The 16918-nt window shown below is 44.7% G+C and overlaps 6 protein-coding genes across 6 annotated transcripts; all 6 read right to left on the minus strand.

The window, feature by feature from the left end:
* Positions 1 to 3: 3 nt before the first annotated feature.
* On the minus strand, positions 4 to 5427 carry NEHOM01_1955 (serine/threonine-protein kinase ATR; the record flags this gene model as incomplete). Its single annotated transcript, XM_051490833.1, has 1 exon — positions 4 to 5427. The coding sequence occupies one exon, from the start codon at positions 5425 to 5427 to the stop codon at positions 4 to 6; it is 5424 nt and encodes a 1807-aa protein (XP_051346793.1).
* A 642-nt stretch (positions 5428 to 6069) lies between these two features.
* Positions 6070 to 6855, minus strand: NEHOM01_1956 (uncharacterized protein; the record flags this gene model as incomplete). Its single annotated transcript, XM_051490834.1, has 1 exon — positions 6070 to 6855. The coding sequence occupies one exon, from the start codon at positions 6853 to 6855 to the stop codon at positions 6070 to 6072; it is 786 nt and encodes a 261-aa protein (XP_051346794.1).
* Positions 6856 to 6997: 142 nt separating this feature from the next.
* NEHOM01_1957 (uncharacterized protein) lies at positions 6998 to 8038 on the minus strand (the record flags this gene model as incomplete). The annotated part of the gene is made up of 1 exon (XM_051490835.1): positions 6998 to 8038. The coding sequence occupies one exon, from the start codon at positions 8036 to 8038 to the stop codon at positions 6998 to 7000; it is 1041 nt and encodes a 346-aa protein (XP_051346795.1).
* A 134-nt stretch (positions 8039 to 8172) lies between these two features.
* NEHOM01_1958 (uncharacterized protein) lies at positions 8173 to 11790 on the minus strand (the record flags this gene model as incomplete). The annotated part of the gene is made up of 1 exon (XM_051490836.1): positions 8173 to 11790. One exon carries the CDS (start codon positions 11788 to 11790, stop codon positions 8173 to 8175), a length of 3618 nt encoding a protein of 1205 aa, XP_051346796.1.
* A 204-nt stretch (positions 11791 to 11994) lies between these two features.
* Positions 11995 to 15063, minus strand: NEHOM01_1959 (DNA polymerase delta subunit 1; the record flags this gene model as incomplete). The annotated part of the gene is made up of 1 exon (XM_051490837.1): positions 11995 to 15063. The coding sequence occupies one exon, from the start codon at positions 15061 to 15063 to the stop codon at positions 11995 to 11997; it is 3069 nt and encodes a 1022-aa protein (XP_051346797.1).
* A 493-nt stretch (positions 15064 to 15556) lies between these two features.
* On the minus strand, positions 15557 to 16780 carry NEHOM01_1960 (uncharacterized protein; the record flags this gene model as incomplete). Its single annotated transcript, XM_051490838.1, has 1 exon — positions 15557 to 16780. The coding sequence occupies one exon, from the start codon at positions 16778 to 16780 to the stop codon at positions 15557 to 15559; it is 1224 nt and encodes a 407-aa protein (XP_051346798.1).
* Between the last annotated feature and the right edge of the window lie 138 nt (positions 16781 to 16918).

Here is a 16918-nt window from a genome sequence, read left to right on the forward strand (position 1 = left end):
GGGTTATAAGCAGGGCAGCCACCAGGCGAGCATTTCGGATAGATTGGCAATTGAGGTGCTCTGGTTGATTAAGGTGGAGGCCTTAGTTATCTCGTCGTCAAAATCGAGCTTCTTTTCGATGCAACTAACTACCTGCATGGCCATGGCTGAGTTGTTGCGGCCACTCCATTCACCGAGTGGATCGTGAATGAAGCCGCGTAAATTAGCAATGATAAGGTCTTTGCGCTGGGAGAGGAACTTAAGTGCCTTCTCAAAGGAGATGCGGTACTGGCCCTCTTCTCGCGTGGGACCAAAAGCATCGACAATGTTAGGCGTTAGCCGGAATGGCACAGTTTCGGGAATGGGAAGACGTTTGGCGTGCTCAAAGATGCAGTTGAGATCGACATGAAGAGTTTCGCCGGTGGCTCGATCAAAGAGAATATTCTCGCCGTGTCTATCACCAAGACCCATTAAGTACCCGACTGCCGTCATTACGGCATATGTTATGGTGTAGCGCTTTCGCGCTTCCATCCAACGAGCCGGCGAAAGGAAAGTGCGCCGGAAGAACTCGGCGAAGACCGGCTTGACTTGATTAAGGACAGTTGGTAAGTGCGGCCCAAACTTATTGTGCGGCATAGCATACTTGGCTACAATTTCTCGGAAATCAATCCGCTCTTCTTGGTAGAGCTTGCTGCATATTGACTTGAGTGACTCGGTGTTTTCCACGTACTCAATCAGTCCGGAAGAGTTAGTGATGGGTAGAACAGTATAGACCCGGATATTAAACTGGCGGCAGGAAGTGTTAGCGCCAAAAAGAGAGTTAAGCAGTACATTAAGGTCCATAAACCGTGCATCCTTGCGCAGATCGTCTTTGCCCTTGCAGAGGAAGGAGCGAAAGACGCCTGTGCTGGAGAGAACACGGATCTTTTTAGGACGTTGCAACGTGCCAAAAACAAAGATATCATTGTCAATGGAAATGATATCATCGGCAAAATCACCGGCGGGAAGAGTTGTACCGGGGCTAACCACCAGGGGTTTGGCCAGAATATCGGAAAGCTTAGTCCAGCCGGGTTTAGAATCGTAAGTACTGATTTTAGTGAGGGTCTCTGCGAAGAGTTTGAGATTGACAAACTTGGTTTTGATGGGAAAACTGGCTTTAGCGATAAGATTGGTTAGAGCTTTGGCTTTGTTAGGACATTGAACATTATTGACGATTGGAAGAGATTTCCAAAGAGTTTCATTGGGGAAGGTTTCAATTAGATTAAGAATAAGAGAAGATAAGAAACGTTCGACTGCTGAGTCTTTATGACGCAGTCTTGTAATGATTTGGGCAAAGTAGGGAAGGAAAAGGGCCACATCTACTTTGGAAAGGACTTTTTGGGCCTCGCCAGCACAAATCTGAATGCTTTCGGCTAAAGGCGAGGCTTTGTCCGTATCAGCAATGTAGTGGATGATCTTAGGAACAATCTCTTGGGCCTTGTCTTTGCCGGCACAAAGGGCATTGCAGTACATCTTGAACGCCTGGAGGGGATCAGTTCTTTCCAGGAACTTGCCAAACCCGAAGAAGACTCGCTCATTGGCTTTGACTTGCTGCAGGGCATTTTGGTAGGACTCGTTGCTCTCTTCGATTTCGGCGCCAAGAATAATGGATTTATAGAGGTACTCGGTTGGCTCGGTATTGTGGTGTTTGTAGAGTCGTTGTAGGGCTTGCTTAGCTAGACTTTTATGGCCCTTGAGGAGATGGAGCTTGGCCTTTTCGTAGAAGACGCGCCAGTCATCTTTGATGATTGATTTTATGATGAGCTTCTCGGCATGTTCTTGCTGGCCGGACTTGCGGGCACTGCGGATTTCCGAGAGAAGTGCGTCCTTTTCCGCGGAAAGAATGGCTTCGGTTGGTGGCAGTAATTGGAGGACCTCTTGGTGGACTGAGAAGAGCTTTTGGGTGGCATGGGTTCGGGGCTTAGTACGCCGTTGCTTGATAAGATCGAGTGATTCTGGGATGGGTTTTGTGCGTAGAAGGAAGATGTCACGTTGTAAGTGGGCGTTGATGAGAAAGTCACGGGTCGTGTCGGGACTGTCATAGAGAGTATGGATGGGAACAAATTCGGCCCATTGTTGGATTGATTTCTCAACGGCCCTGAGAACCTCTTCGATGGACTGGTCGGTCTTGGCTGGTTTGTCAACTAAAGAGAGGTAGTCGGGCTTGTTGGACTGTTTGTTAAGAGAGCTAGGTGATTGGTGCAGGATTTCTTGCTCGATGTACATAAGTGAGGCTTGATCGTTGCTGATTTGGAATTCTGCGGCCATATTATCTGGAGTAAGGGTAGTGATGGCTGCATTAATACCAAAGACTGTGTCTTTGTCCTGGAGTTCCAGATAGACCTTTTGCAGTGAAGTGAGGATTTCGTCTTTTTGGGCGGGTGAGGCACACTTGAGATCTCTTTCTAGTAACCAAACAGTATAGTGCCGGTCCTGGAGATAACGACCGCAGAGAAGTAGTTCGTCTTGATGAAAAAGACCGGTAAAACAAAGTGAACAGTTAGTGATTGTTCTGAGAATGTTTTTGTCAATCAGTAAGTTCATTTTGATTTCGGTAAAGATATCAGCAAAAAGCTCGCGGATTTCTTCTCGATGGGTAGATTTCAATGAGTGCATAAGTAAGAAGAGGTAGAATTGAAGGATGTTCAGCTGGTGCCTTTCTGGCCAGGGTTTTTGGAGAAGGGCATCGACAACTATCTCAATATTACGCAGAAAGAGATAGTGGCGGTTTTCGGCCTTTAACCGTGCCAGGTTCTTGATTGTCCCCACTAGAAACTCTTTATGTGAAATACCGCGGCGGTAAATCTTAATGGCAGCTGGCTCTTTGGCCGGGCCTTCAAGTACGTACTTGGTCTGCTTAAGTCGTTCAATAAAGGGTTGGTGTTTCTCTCGGATTGGAACCTCTTCCGTGCGCAGTATTTCTTGAATAATGTACAGGAGCAGATCATCAAGAATTTCGTAGTAGATTGGAACTAGAATCTGGAAGATAAAGAAAGCAACTACCTCTGAGGGTGAAGCATGGTCCATGCCCAGAAGAAGGTCTTTGCGATAGAGCAGTACTGAAGAAGATCCTTCCTCCTCGAGAGCATCAACCACCAGGGCGCCAAATAAGGAGATGGCTGAAAGCAGAGTAGAGTCTTTGGTGTCAATGTACATGCGAAGTACATGTACCATAAACCGTTTGAGCTGGGGCCAGTGCGTACGAGCGAGTTGAAAGATTTCAGCCTCACTAGTTTGCAGGACAGTATCAAGTACTTTGCGTACGGCCAAAGCAGCTACAAAGGGCGAGTGCAAAAGAAATGGCTCGATCCGTTCTAGGGCGGCCTCTAAAGAGACCGACTCTTCTAAACAGAGTGTCTTCCGGCCGCTGGGTTCTTTCAAAAGACGACTTCGCTGCTCGGCCGGGACTTCCAGACTGAATCCATACTTGTACTTTGGAGCTAAGTCGCCTAAGCAGGCCGTGAAAACTGTCCAGAACTTCTGCTTGTAGCACAAAGAACTCTGGCAGCGACACTCAGGTGATCCCTGCATATGCCCCGTGTGAATAAAGAAGGCCAGAAGTTCTTGAATGTCCTCAGCGCGTGGCTGGTTGTCCTGGTACCTGATTGTGATCATTTTGTAGATTAGGAGGAATACACAGTTGTTGCGAGGAACGACCTCTTCCTCCAGAACACGACGAATGGCAAATAGGAGGGTCATCACGGAATGGGATCGGATCAGTTCGGCGGAATCTACACCACAGTGTGTGAAGACTTGATCGGGGGCCTGGGCCCCTGTATAAACAATAGCCAAAGCATTGGCTCCAGACTCTATAAGAGATACGCCAAGGTCCTGGTAATCTTTAGATTTAAGAAGCGAGCCTTTTGACTCACAAAGATAGATAGCATAAAATACACTGTTTTCAGGGACATCACGGTAATGATCCTCCAAATGCCCGGATTGCCAAAGTCGCGGGGCAAGATAGTACTTTTCACGGCTCAGTAGGTCTTCGACTGTAGGTGCCTGGTATATGCGAGCAAGACTTTGGAGAGAAAGTGTGATGGGAACAATTCGAAAGAGAAAGTGCTCGAAAACAATGGGTCGGGCCTGTTTGAGAGACTCGCCATGCCGACTAGTTAAGGCACTGGCGATTGTAGTAGTAAAGATAGATGTTTTGATTTGAAGAAGATGGTGAACGAGTATAGCCACTGAAAAGGCTATGCGAATGGAAGTGTTGGTATGGTAGAGAATATTGGCCACCATGATAATCTTGGCCATTCTGGTTTCTTTACAGGCCGATTTTGTGATAGCCACCAGGTACTCTTCTTTCTCAGGAGTCAAGGGAAAGTGCTTAAGAACTCCAAGGAGGCTGCGTATTTCGGACTCTGGAAGCTGCTTCTTTTCGGTCTTTCTTAGCTTTTCGACCACGTACTTCAGTTGGGCTAACTGCTGGTGTTTGCTCAGGTGAGTAATTGCATGGAGAATAGGCGTAAGAGTGTCTTCTTTGTGCTTAGTAGGGGCAAGGTTCATGAGCTTATCTATTTCGGCGTCCAGGCGAATGCGGTGCATTTGGTAGTACTTGAGGTGCTCGGTGCTGAGCAGATCGTGGCAAAGGGGACAGTGGACGTGGGGAAGAGTGGAGATCGAACTGTTTTCCTGGTTGGCGGCGAGAATAAAGGAGGCACAGATTATGGCCGGGAGAATGTGCATGAGACTGCAGTCCTGAAGAAGAAAGGGTGAATGTCTTTTGATTGGAATACCTCGAGTGAGTAGATGATTGCTTGGTGCAGATCCGGTTTTGAGCATAAGTTGCAGTACTTTCTGGGCGGGGTTATTCTCGGGGTAGGGCCAGTTGTTAGTTAGGCGGTGGCTGAGTTCTTCTAGGAAGGGTTCGATGGTAATATATCGGTTGGTGGTTTGAACAATGTCTTCGAGATATGACTGGTTAGGCGGTGCTTCTTTTTGAATGATTTGATCGGCTAGTGCTAATAAAGCTTCTATTTCCACTTGTAAGGCGTTGGACTGTCTGGCTAGATGCAGAAGAAGTTCTATTTGTGAAAAGTGCTTAGGGATTGGTATTTGCTTCTCTAACTTGGTTTGTAAGAGATCAAAGAGTGCAATTAGGTTGGATAAATAATCTGTTATCGGTAGAGGTTTTGATAAGATATACTCAAAAAGAGAAAGACTGTTAAACTTGCGGATAAAGCGTTCCCGGGCTAGTACACTGAGCTGGCTAAGTCTTAAATGGATTGTTTGGGCGGCCTGAAGTACTTCTTCCATGTGAAGAGTGTCCTGCAACAATCTCTTTATAAATGCATTACAGACCTTGCGGCTTTGGACTTTGGCGATTGAATGGATAAAGACTTCAAGGAAATTGTTGGTTTGCGAAATAGCACAAAGAGTCTTCTCTTTCAAGAACAGCGTATCCATGAAAAAGACAAAATCTTCGTGTTAATTGTGGTCTATCGGTTTAGACTGTGCTAATCTCTATCTTTCTACTATCTATTGCGTTGGTATTGTGTTGTTACTTGGTGTTTAATGAGACTGCTTCTTGGCCATGCATACTAAGCTAAAGAAGATTTAAGGGTGTGAATAAGAACATAGGTGGTGGTTGGATTATTGCTAGGGTGATATCTGGACTTCTTTTTGTTTTCGGGTATTTGCTTGTGCCTATCTGGGATTGTTATTTTGATATTGGATGCCTTTCACTCACTTGTTTGTCTTAAAGGATCTGGTCTGTTTTGGGCTGGTAATGCGTGCTGGAGTTAGTGAGTGGTGGTATTCGGATGGACTAATGGTCTAGGTTGCGTATGTTTTATTCAAGTGCCATGAATAATGGTTTGATCTAATAAAGGGATTAGTAAGGAAAAACCGAAATAATTGTTAATTGCTTACAAATTTGGTTGGTTTTGGGAACACTTTGTATCTTTATTATAGTTTTAGACTGGCCTAGGTTGTAATAGATAAAAGACAATCAGTGTTGGTAGAATGATTTGGGCTGGGCGCTGGTAAGAACGAAGAAATGCGCTAGGCAGGAGTATGCAGAGATAGGTAGATCGATGCGAACTTGCGTTATATGTTAGCATGGCATTCGCCAACTCCAAATTGCTGATAATAGTAGATGAGATAAACAACATCCACGAACATAAGGGCGGCCAAGAAGATGTAAGTAATAAGAATGAGATCTTTAGCCTGTTTAGAGGCAAAGTGCACCCCCCAATGACCGACCGACATGTATACGGTCAGCATGAAGGCCCAAGTGATAAAGACACTAAGCCCGCCACAGTCATAGTGTTTGAGGATGTAGTCGGTACCAAAGTGGCAGAGGCGACTAATGGCCATAGACGTGCCTTGGACAAAGAAAATGACCACTGTCATAACTATAAAGCCTTTGATGACTTTATAGGTAGTGGAAAGGGTTGGATTGCTGCTCAAAAAACAACTCCAGCTAGTATTGATCTGTAGAACCAAAAGAATGGAAGTGAGATAGTGCAATGGCCATAGACCGTATAGTTCCGGTGCCTCAGTTTGGCTGGCAAGTAATTTGGCCGTTATATCCGCCTCTTTTGCTTCTTTGAATACCATTAGAGATGTCAAGAACCCCAACTGGAGTGGTAACCACAAAAAGCTTATCAGACAGCTGATAGCAGAGTTATAGTTAAAGGTCCCGTCTTCCTTTAATAGAGTGCGCCAGCATGACGATGGTTGGGATTCAGATGTAGTCGGTTTCTTAGTCGGGTAGATAAAGTCGGACATAGGTGGAGTCTCTTTGTAGGTCTCCGACTTGAGGTCCTGACCCGGCTTAGTGAGTGGAATATCAAGTAAAGTGTTATCTTGTTGGGTTGTACTGCTGTTCATTTACAAAAATTAAGATAGCCCAAGATATAAAAGCCAATCTTGTTAATCAAAAATCAAAAAATAGTCGTGAATTTTGAACTAATCGAGTCAAATTCTGGCAATTGAACTAGTAATAAGTCAAATTGAAATAGCACTGTCTTATTTATTCGGTAAGGGAGATAGCATCGGCAAAAGAGTCTATGCCCAATTCGCCGTCTTCTTGGGGGAAGACAAAAATAGTCGGATCATCAAGAGGCACTGCCACTTTAGCCGTATCAATATTAGTGGTAGTTCGCAGCAGAACTTCCTCATTTAAAAGATCAAAAAGAGCAATGGTTTCATCTCGAGAAGAACTCACTACATATCTATCAGTGGTCAGTTGGAGATTGTTAATGCTTTCTTTGTGCACGGAGTATGTCTTAGCTACGGCCTGGTCTTTAGTCACAAAGATATCACCAGAAGTAGTACCAGCTGCTACTGAACCGCCCAAAAGAGATAAGGATGTAATAGGTGTAGTCGTACTAAAGAGCTTAGTAGGCTTCTTCTCACGATGATCGTAGTTATAGACTGTATTGGTATCGGCAAAAACAGTGGCTTGATCGTTCACAGCAATTTGTAGAGGCGTAATACTAGTTGAAGCAAAAAGTGGTTTTTGGGTGGCCAAATCCCAGGCTTTGATACTCTTCTGGTCAGTAGTAAGAATAAAAGTAGAGTTGGACTTAATTGACGTAATAGGAGACTCATGAGCGGCAAAGGCCAAATCAGGCAAGAAGTGGTTGGTCACAAAAAGATTGTATCCGGTCACATGTCCATCTTGGTTACCAATAAAAGCAATAGGATCTTCTGCCCGGTCCCAAACGGTCATTGAAGTGGGTACTCCATGAAGAAATACATCATGGTGGACATAAAAGGCTTCTGAATTAATATCAAAAACATAAGTATCTAATCTGGTGTCATTTTCATCGACAACCAAAGAAAGGGCCAAACGATCGGTTGCTCTAATCTCATTATCTTCTCTTTCTTCACTTGATAACTCTTCTAAATCGGGTTTTACTTCTGTTGAGGCTAAAATATCCTTATATAACTCCTCAGCGCCTCTCTGGTAATAATGAGCGTACATTTTGAAAGTCTCTTCGATTGGAACATAGGGTTTTGGCTCAAGGCATTCTTTGCCGATAGTAAGTATAGCTGCTTCAATGATCATAAAAAAGAGAAGAGATTTGCTATTTATTCCGATTACTATATCTGGAAGATCTAATATTGGGTTATAAGTGGGTAAATTTGGGGTGGGATGGGTTGTCGTAAGATTTATAGGGAGGTGGTATAGTGGCAAAGGAGCTAGTTGCTTGGGTCGGCGTGGGAAGAGTGGAGGACTGGAAGTGTTTGGTCTGTGTTTAGTCCTTTTTCGTGGTGGTAGTATATAGAGAAGTTGCCCATATGGGTCTGGATGGTCTTAGTATTGGGTTGGCCTTGTTTTGTGGTGGCTGGTTTGTCCTGAGGTGTTTGTCCGGGGTTGGTGGCATTGGTGAGGGCATCGCATACAATACTAATTGGTAGAATGTCGGGGGAGGCAATACTATTGTAAGTATTGTAAATATCATTACAAACAATTCTGCTCCTCAAGCGGTCGAAGGGGCCCTCGGTAACTTCCTTAATAGCCTCTATTGCCAGAGCAGGACGAATACTGCCCGCTAGGGTGGTGCACAATTTGCCTGTTTTAGGATCAACGCACTCCCGGATGCTATGAAGCGCCTTTATACAGTCCCACATATAATTGAAGGCGGAGGCGTGGTACCTATCGAACCCGCTCCTCCCCTCATGGGTCTTCATGTCTATAGTGGTGTCATGCTGGTATAGGTAATAGTTCTTCTTCTGGAAGTGTGATAGGTCTCTCATACATTTGACTAAAGCCTTTCGCTCGGATTCTGCTTTGTCTACTCCGGCCACACAGTAAGTGAGAGGGAACTGATGAAATATAGCAGTACTAATATCAGCATTGGTCGGAATATAAGCGGGCAATGCCATTGTGTACATACTTAGGCTCGGCCGATATTTACCTTTAAAGATAATGCTAAGCTGGGTTTGGTAGCATTCCTTCAAAGCATAGTTATCTGGTTTGTTGGAATTTAGAGGGCGGGGAGCTCTTGATAGCGATTCGAAGTAGTCGGCAATAGCTTCCGCTGGGGTGCTGCTGTTCCTTTGGAGATCGCTAGTGGATGGGGCTAGTATTGTACTATTATTGAGTGTGCCGCCACAAGCTGCCAGGGCGGCCTTGAAATCTGACCAATCTTGGCGTATTGCACTTGTCCTTACATAAGCGCCGTCGGGCTTACTAGGCCCTTTGCTCGTCTTATCTTTAATGGTTGAAGTCGTTGGCGCAGTTATGAATGAAGGACTTGTAGAACATGGACTCGACATATGGAAGACTATATCTGACTTTTTCAATGAAGGTATAAGAGTTGATGGAGTTAGAAAACATTGCGTTTTGTAGCAGGTTAGTATTGGAATTGGCGTTGGGACTTTCTTAGCGATCTGTTTAGCTTTCGTATGCTCTTCGAAATTTGGGAGTAGCCCAAAGAATTCTTCCAGGTTTAACTTAGTTAGGAGCTGGGATACCCTATTCTTATTATCCCTGGTAATTGTTTCGCCATAGGCGTTCTGTATACTAGTCAAGCTGCCCTCGTATGCGTAAGCTGTCCATGAACTTTGATCTCCGGTTTTATCATGGCAACACCGCTGCACTTTCTTAAAAGCACTCAGAAGATAAGAGAAATGGTCTTTTTGGCCCTTAAGTACTTCCACTGTACCTATGTCCCTTCGATTCTGGATCTCCTGGAAGATTGGGGTAACATTGGCTGAAATATACGGTTCCTCTATCTTAGGGTCATTCACTAAAGGAGGGGGGTAGCTAGCAAATGTCAAGGCACCGACAGTGTTCGACAGGAAAGAACCAACTTTGTAGCAGTTGCCGGTACATGGGGCTAGTCCGACCCCTACTATTGGGACCTCATGCGCATAGAAGTAGTTGAAGACCTCAAGACTCTGAAATAGCATGGCAAAGAAACCAAACATATGCCCACCTACTGAGTAATGGCTAAAGTATTTCGGAGGCAAAATACCGATCACAGGCACACAGCCCTGCTTAAGTTGGGTTCGGTATTTTAGATGCTCGTAAAACTCATCCGGGCGGTCCTGGTTTTGCTTATCAGTACAGGTGAGGTTGTTGATTCGCACGATGGCTTTGGTTAGAGATATGTGTGATGCTTCTATTACAGCAACTAGATGCCGGAGATGCTTGCCTTGGGTTAGCCAAGAACACATTTTGTAAAGTGGAACCATTAGAGCCTGGCCGCTGTATATATTGGCTCGGAATAGTTGTCCGTGCTCGGCAATGTGGAGTATTTGAAGGGTCAAGTCCTGGCCGACGAGGTACACCCGTTGAAGAGTATCTGGATTTAGAAACTTGTTATCTAGTAGATATGCGAGACCATCAAGATCAACCACTACCATTGTGCGGCCTTGGTAGAATAGGGGCGCTAACTGGGCCCAGATATAAGCTTCTATCATGGCGACACGGCAAGTCACCCCCTCTCTCTCAAACAATGCATCCGCTTCGGCGGGAGATACTTGGAACACTATACCAGCCACAGGCACAGCCGCCAGCCTCTCCTTGAAAATGCGAGTTTGTACCAAGGGGATTAGGTTAAGCAAGAGAGAGGTTTGATACGGACCCAATGAGTAGTCGGAGCATGGTGTATAGGCTAGTGAAAAGACCAACAAATTGGAAGCATGGATTAGAATCAAGAGATCGGCATAGCAGATTGTTTTACAGGAGAGAATCAAATAGCGCAGGTTAGGGAGATACCAAGAAGCTATGCCGGGCTTATCTGTTGAATCTGGTTGCTTTAGTTGGAGGTTGCTATTTATGGTCATATCTTGGAGGGTTGAGTTGTGGATGTATAAGGTCGATAGGTTGGTACATAGTTCTAAAAAGGACCTCCATTCTAGCTCGGTTCTGCTTTTGATTAGTGAGTATTTATAGGCAATGCGCTCCATCTCGCTAATGGGAATAGGCTCATTCTTATCGTAGTTGGCATTGTTATTAAGCTTCTCGGAGTTGAACTGTGAGAGAAGAAACATATCATCCATTCGAAGTGGGGCTGTAGTGTGGTGGGGGTTGGTGCTTTGTATAAGATTGGCAGATTCCGGCTTAGCATCGACAATTCTGGTATAAAGGGAGTTAAAGATGTCATTGACCGCTTGCTCGTTTGCCTTCTGGTAACAAGGATATTGGTACGTATGGTCACTGTATCTATGATTAACATGGACTAGCAAGTCCCCGATATCATAAACATTTTCAAGATAAAGCTCTTCTATATGTCTGTATGGATTTGGCGGGACATTTTTCTTGCTTATCGATGGGGACTTAAATCTATTCTTGGTCATGACATCAGATAGGCCTTCTAACACAAGGTCTTTGAGCTTTATCTTAGCAACAGCAAATGGTGCCAATGCGTTTAGAATAAAGGCCACACAATCAGTGTCAGAAATATCTGACTCTTTAGAACATGGGCGCCAACTTGACTCGCCGGTGATACACACTAGCTTGCGAGTTTTGGCCATTGTGGTTAGTATGGTTATTATGTCATTTAAGTTGGTGTTCTTATGGCCTGCGCCTCGACCGTTTAGAAGGAACGCATAGGTTTGAGTCTCTTTAGCCTCAATGCTAGAGAGCAGCTCATAGGCCTGCATCAACTCGCGAATGCACTTGGTGGTGATGATATAAGGCTCTATGGACTCTTCTTCGCGAGGAAAGCCCTCTTCGTTATTGGAGAAGATTTGGTAGCGCCAATCGATACTATGATGATCTAGTTTCTTAACAAACTCTTTCTTATTATCTATAATTTCCTTAAAGATAGATGGCTCTTTTATATCTCTTTTCTCAGTCAGGACCATACTTAGCAAAAGGCTAGCAAGCAGCGCCCACGAAAGCAATAAAGTAACTTTTGGCATTGTCATTGGTGCAACTCAAGAATAGTGGGCTTAAATACCCATATTCATCACTATCTTTTCATAACTCCTTTTATAGCCAAATAATATCTCTACCAAAACAAACAAAAAGCCACTTTATTACTGGAAATAGAAAGATTGCCATTATTCCTATTTGGGATTAGTGAAAGACGCTATCTTGTTGTATTCAGCCTGGGCCCGCCCGATCGCTCTAGTAAGCTCTCTTCGCTTGTAGAAAATAGGACAATCACGATTGCAACATAGAATCGGAATGTGCGTTGTGTGCTGCATTCTTTGACATTCACCAAGTAAGAGATGGTAACGGTATTGCAACACCCGGAGCTTTTCTAGAGCTGCCAAACAGAGTTTGGGAACAGCCCCAACACAGCCCTTGCAAACGGGTGCTGCGCCGGCCCGACAGACAAAGCAAACTGCTTTCGGTTTGACAAACATGCGCAGCCCGGACTTAGGAGCTGCTATAGACGCATTGCCGGTTCGGGCAACTGCAGAAGACTTCAAAAGCTGGGCAACATCGCCAACTACATGTTCTAATAACCGAGTAACCGGCTTGCTTATCTGCTGTTCCAGATAATACTCCGTATCAACTGGGATTTCATCTTCCAACACTCGAATGGGATCTTCTGCCCGAGCATGCACTGGGCCTTTTCCTTTAACAACTACATAGGAAACTCGGTCGCCAACACCGGGAGCACTTCCTGGATCTCTTTTTCTCATTCGCTCGGCTAACTCCACGTGAGCTAAGTGCACAGCATAGCCTTCTTCTTTCCTGGAAATAGACTTGCTTATGATTAAGCGCTCAAGGCCAACCTGGCCGGCCATAAGCGATTCTACGGTGTGCCGAACGGCTTTTTTGGCCCCTTCAACGTTGCCATGAATAAAGATATTATCTAGACATTCTTGAAGTAGCTCGCGAACTAGGCCACACGTATCACGCCGAACGGTTTCGATTCCTTTGGTGTCTATACCAGCTCTTTTGCTAGGTGACTTAAAGATGCAACCGGCATACCGCTTCTTATTGAGCAGTAAGAAAGGTTTATAGACCTTTTCAAACTCAAGCGTTAGTGGGTTGCGCAATCTTTCTGACACCGCCTGAGAGATTCGTTTTCCAGCCGCAAAGGCTTCTTCTAGGCTCAAGTGCGGGGCCGTTACCATAACTGAGTCGGTATCTCCATAGATTACGCGTAACTTTTCCGCTTGTCCGGGCTTACTAGCCCCGGCTGTAGTCGCAGTCGGGTTGGCTGCCGCTTTGATATTAGCCGAGCTGTTTTGATTAATACTAGGCCCATCAGCAGAGTGTTTATCTGGTTGGCCATGTTCGGCCGCCATGCTTTCAGTACTACCAACACCCGCCTCGATCATGGCCCGTGTTTCCATTAGAATCTCACGGCCAAAAGATGTGACACTTCGGGAAACCGGAATACAAGGCAAACCTGTTTTGGCAGCTCCAGTGAATCCATAGACCGAGTTCGCGGCTATCTTAAGTGCCAACTGCCGGGCATCAAGAGCTGCTCTAATGGCTGGATCCTTAGCTGCCGCCAATTCTCGTTTGGCTTGTTTACGTCTTTCTAGTAAGGATGCGAGAATGCCCGGTAGAACACCAGGACGAACACTAGCCTGCACAAAGCAATCCCCCGTTGGTGACTTATGCAAAGTTGCCTCCGACGGATCCGTCTCTTTGGAACTGACTAAAGTACTGTAACATAGGTTGTAAGCCATAATAATCGAAGGATAAAGAGAAGCAAAGTCCAGAATAACCACGGCATCGGTGTAAAAGCCACGAGAAGGCTCCATAACATGGCCTCCTTCATAAGCCTCGCCTTCGCCCTCTAGAACCGGCAGAACAAAGTTTCGGGCCCGAGATGCTCGTAGTAACTGAGCTAGAACTCGAATCCCCTGGCCTCTAGCCACTAAGTACTCAAACGGCACACCAGTTACTCTAGCCAGCTCGCAATAGTTAAGGAAGAGGTTCTTCCGGAAAAGGATCTTCATCGGCAGCTCGGCGTCCCGCATACAATAAACTCCTAGGCGCTTACGTGACTCAGGAGTACCATTGAATAGACCCAGGATTTCCGTATGGTGAACATCTTCTTTCTGTTCGCCCAAAACATGATAAGCCACTGTATTCAAAGAATAGCTGTGCAAGCGCATTTCTTTGCGGACTGCATCCATAACATCAAAGACCAGCCGGCCTGGAACAGAAACAACCTGGGTTTCACGCGTACCAAATGAAGCAGTAGTAGAAGTGATTGTCCGTAAAATTGCTGGAGCTCGCTTTCGTCCTAATCCTGCAAACTCCTTAAGACCTAATGCCTTAGCTCGATCTAGTAAGTACGGGAAATCAAAGCCTGTCGTATTATACCCAGTCAAAACATCAGGGTCTAGCTCTTGCAGCCAGTCAGCCCAAGCAACTAGCATTTCCTGCTCCGTAGCAAAGCTTCGTACTTCGGCCTCGGCCAAGTCGGCTGTAGGTCGTGTACAGAAGAGTATGCGCAGTTTAGGAATATCTACTGGCAAAACCGAAACCACGCATCCTATTTGCACTACCGGATCTGTTTGGGCTGCAGGAAACTTTCCAGCTCGTCCTGCACATTCAATATCAAAGCTCAAAATAGATAAGGGCGGTAAAGTAATATTGTCTGACTCCGGCTTAATATCACCCGCTCTAGCTTTCATCATACCCATTTCATTCACTGGTGTTCCTACAACACTTACCCAACCCATTCCGACCATACCCGTGTCGACCATAAACCGAGTTACATAGTTGATATTCACTTCATACATGGTTGGTTTACTCTTGCTGCCCTTAACTAAACCTTCCTCAACTGCTGTTTTAATATGCTGTGACCGCTTAGGATCGTTGTACGTTATTTTAGCAATCGGCTGTGCTGCTTTGGCACTATATCCATAAATACTCTGTAAGCCCGCACAGATTTCAACTTGAACCACACCGTCTATATCCTGAATAAACCTAATATCGCTTTCTGCTGTCAATCCTGCATACATATAAGGATAAAACCCCTCTACCATACACGTAATCACTCGACCACCGGCTGTTTTTCCTAATAACTCAATCTCCGGACCGGAAGCACCCACCTCATGTGTTATGCATAAAGGAAGAAATGAAACCAACTCACTATTCCGACTTCTTTCTTGCACCTCCACCATATTATCAAGACTTTCTTCACCAATCTTCATCATGGGCTACCACCAATTTTATTCTAAAATACCCCTCCTAATCTCTCTATCACTCAATGATTTATCCTAATCCAACTCTCAACTCAATACTATTCTGGTTCTAACGCGGCCTAGTCCACTCAAATCCAAGTGTACTTTATAACTATATTTCCTTGTCCATTTCTGATAAGTAAACTAGAATTGGTTTAAGCTTAATCCCCTTTATGTTTTAGGCCAACTTAGTATTGAGTTGAGTCGAGTTGGTATTGAGTTGAGTTGAGTTAGTATTGAGTTGGTATTGAGTTAGTATTGTGGTTAGATTGAGTTGGTCTTGGATTATATAAATATACACACTTACATGCCCTTAGGCCGAAAGAAGTAGTACACACTACAATACTAACCCGCAAGTGCGGCTCAAACATAGAACTAATGACTGTGTGATTTATTGATCTAACACTATCTTAGGCACTTGCAGCTAAAGACCCTCTTTTTAAACTCTTCATTTAGTGCACTATGGCTAGCCACTGTATTGTCTATCTGTCGTAACAATTGCCGGGCTCTGGATCATTGGAGTAACAGTAATGCTACTTAGTAGTCCAAGGAGATTAAGAAATGCGAGTAATGTTAGAAACGGAAGTCCTCTGGATGCATGTATATTGCGCCAAGGATTCCCCCATGCAACGCCTGGAGCGAAAAGCCGCAACATTCCCCCAACAGTCATACAACTTATTAGCGCAATAACGCCATGTACCAGAGCCGGGCTCCAGAAGAAGAAGTGTCTACAAAAAGAATGTACTACCCAACAACCCGAGAGATATATCCAAACACAGACCAAAATTGCCCCCACACAACGAAGGTAACTGTATTTCGATTCAATTATCTTGTCTATGTTCGTCTTAGAGCAGGTTAGAAGGTTGAAGGAAAAGAAGCAAATCCCCACAGCCGCAACGACAGACATAACAAAATCCAACCAGTCCCCTATGATTGGAAGAATTGGAAAGTCTTGGTGCAGTCTTCTTATTCCTATAGCTCCGTATGGAAAGTAATTCGGTAAATAATCTTTAGGCCTAATCAAGATATTGACATATACTAGCCAGCTAATAACCCTAGTCACCAATGCAACATAAAAACAACCCAAGAAAGACCGGCCCATGATAGTAGTCGGGTTTTCGGTCACTATTCCGATGTTCATTCTCCGTTGTTTGAGGACGTCTTTCTGCTTTGGGTCATCAACTTCCACCCCGACATCGTTATTTCTATTATGTCCACTCTTATATTCATTCTTGACATTGTTGTTGGCGGTATTGTAGTCATCTTGTGTATGGCTAGATGGTAGCTCAAATGTAACATGCTGGTCCCCAAGTTGCTTATGCTTTTCCTCCTCCTCCTCTAGAGAGGTACTTGATAGCCAATTAAAATCAAGATCCATATTCTTCTCTTGAAAAGCATCCACTAATGAATCATCCTGATGGTTCACTTGGTCCTCGATCAGTTTATTACCTTCATCACCAGTTGCCATCGCGTGATTGTTAAATACATTCCAAGCACTGGCACCATCCATGTCGGTATTCTCATGTAGTCCTGCAGTCAATAGCAGTGTTTCGGCTTTGGCATCGTTTTCCACTGTGTCCGTAGACATAAAGCTCACTATGAGATCTAAGAAGCCTTTTCTTTCTTCTTTTGGAATCATCGATATTTCTTCAAGCGCATCATTGCTTTCCGTGTTTAGACCACCGACCATACTATCCCATTCGTTCTTCTATATATAGAGTTGTCTCTGTCCTTTTATAGAAGAATATTGTTTGTGTTTGTATTCGGATTTAGTTCGTTTATGGTATGATTAGTTCTTATCTAAATTAAAAACATTGGATTGTTATTT

This window comes from Nematocida homosporus (genome assembly GCF_024244095.1).
Source record: "Nematocida homosporus strain JUm1504 chromosome Unknown 875, whole genome shotgun sequence".
NCBI classification, from domain to species: domain Eukaryota; kingdom Fungi; phylum Microsporidia; genus Nematocida; species Nematocida homosporus.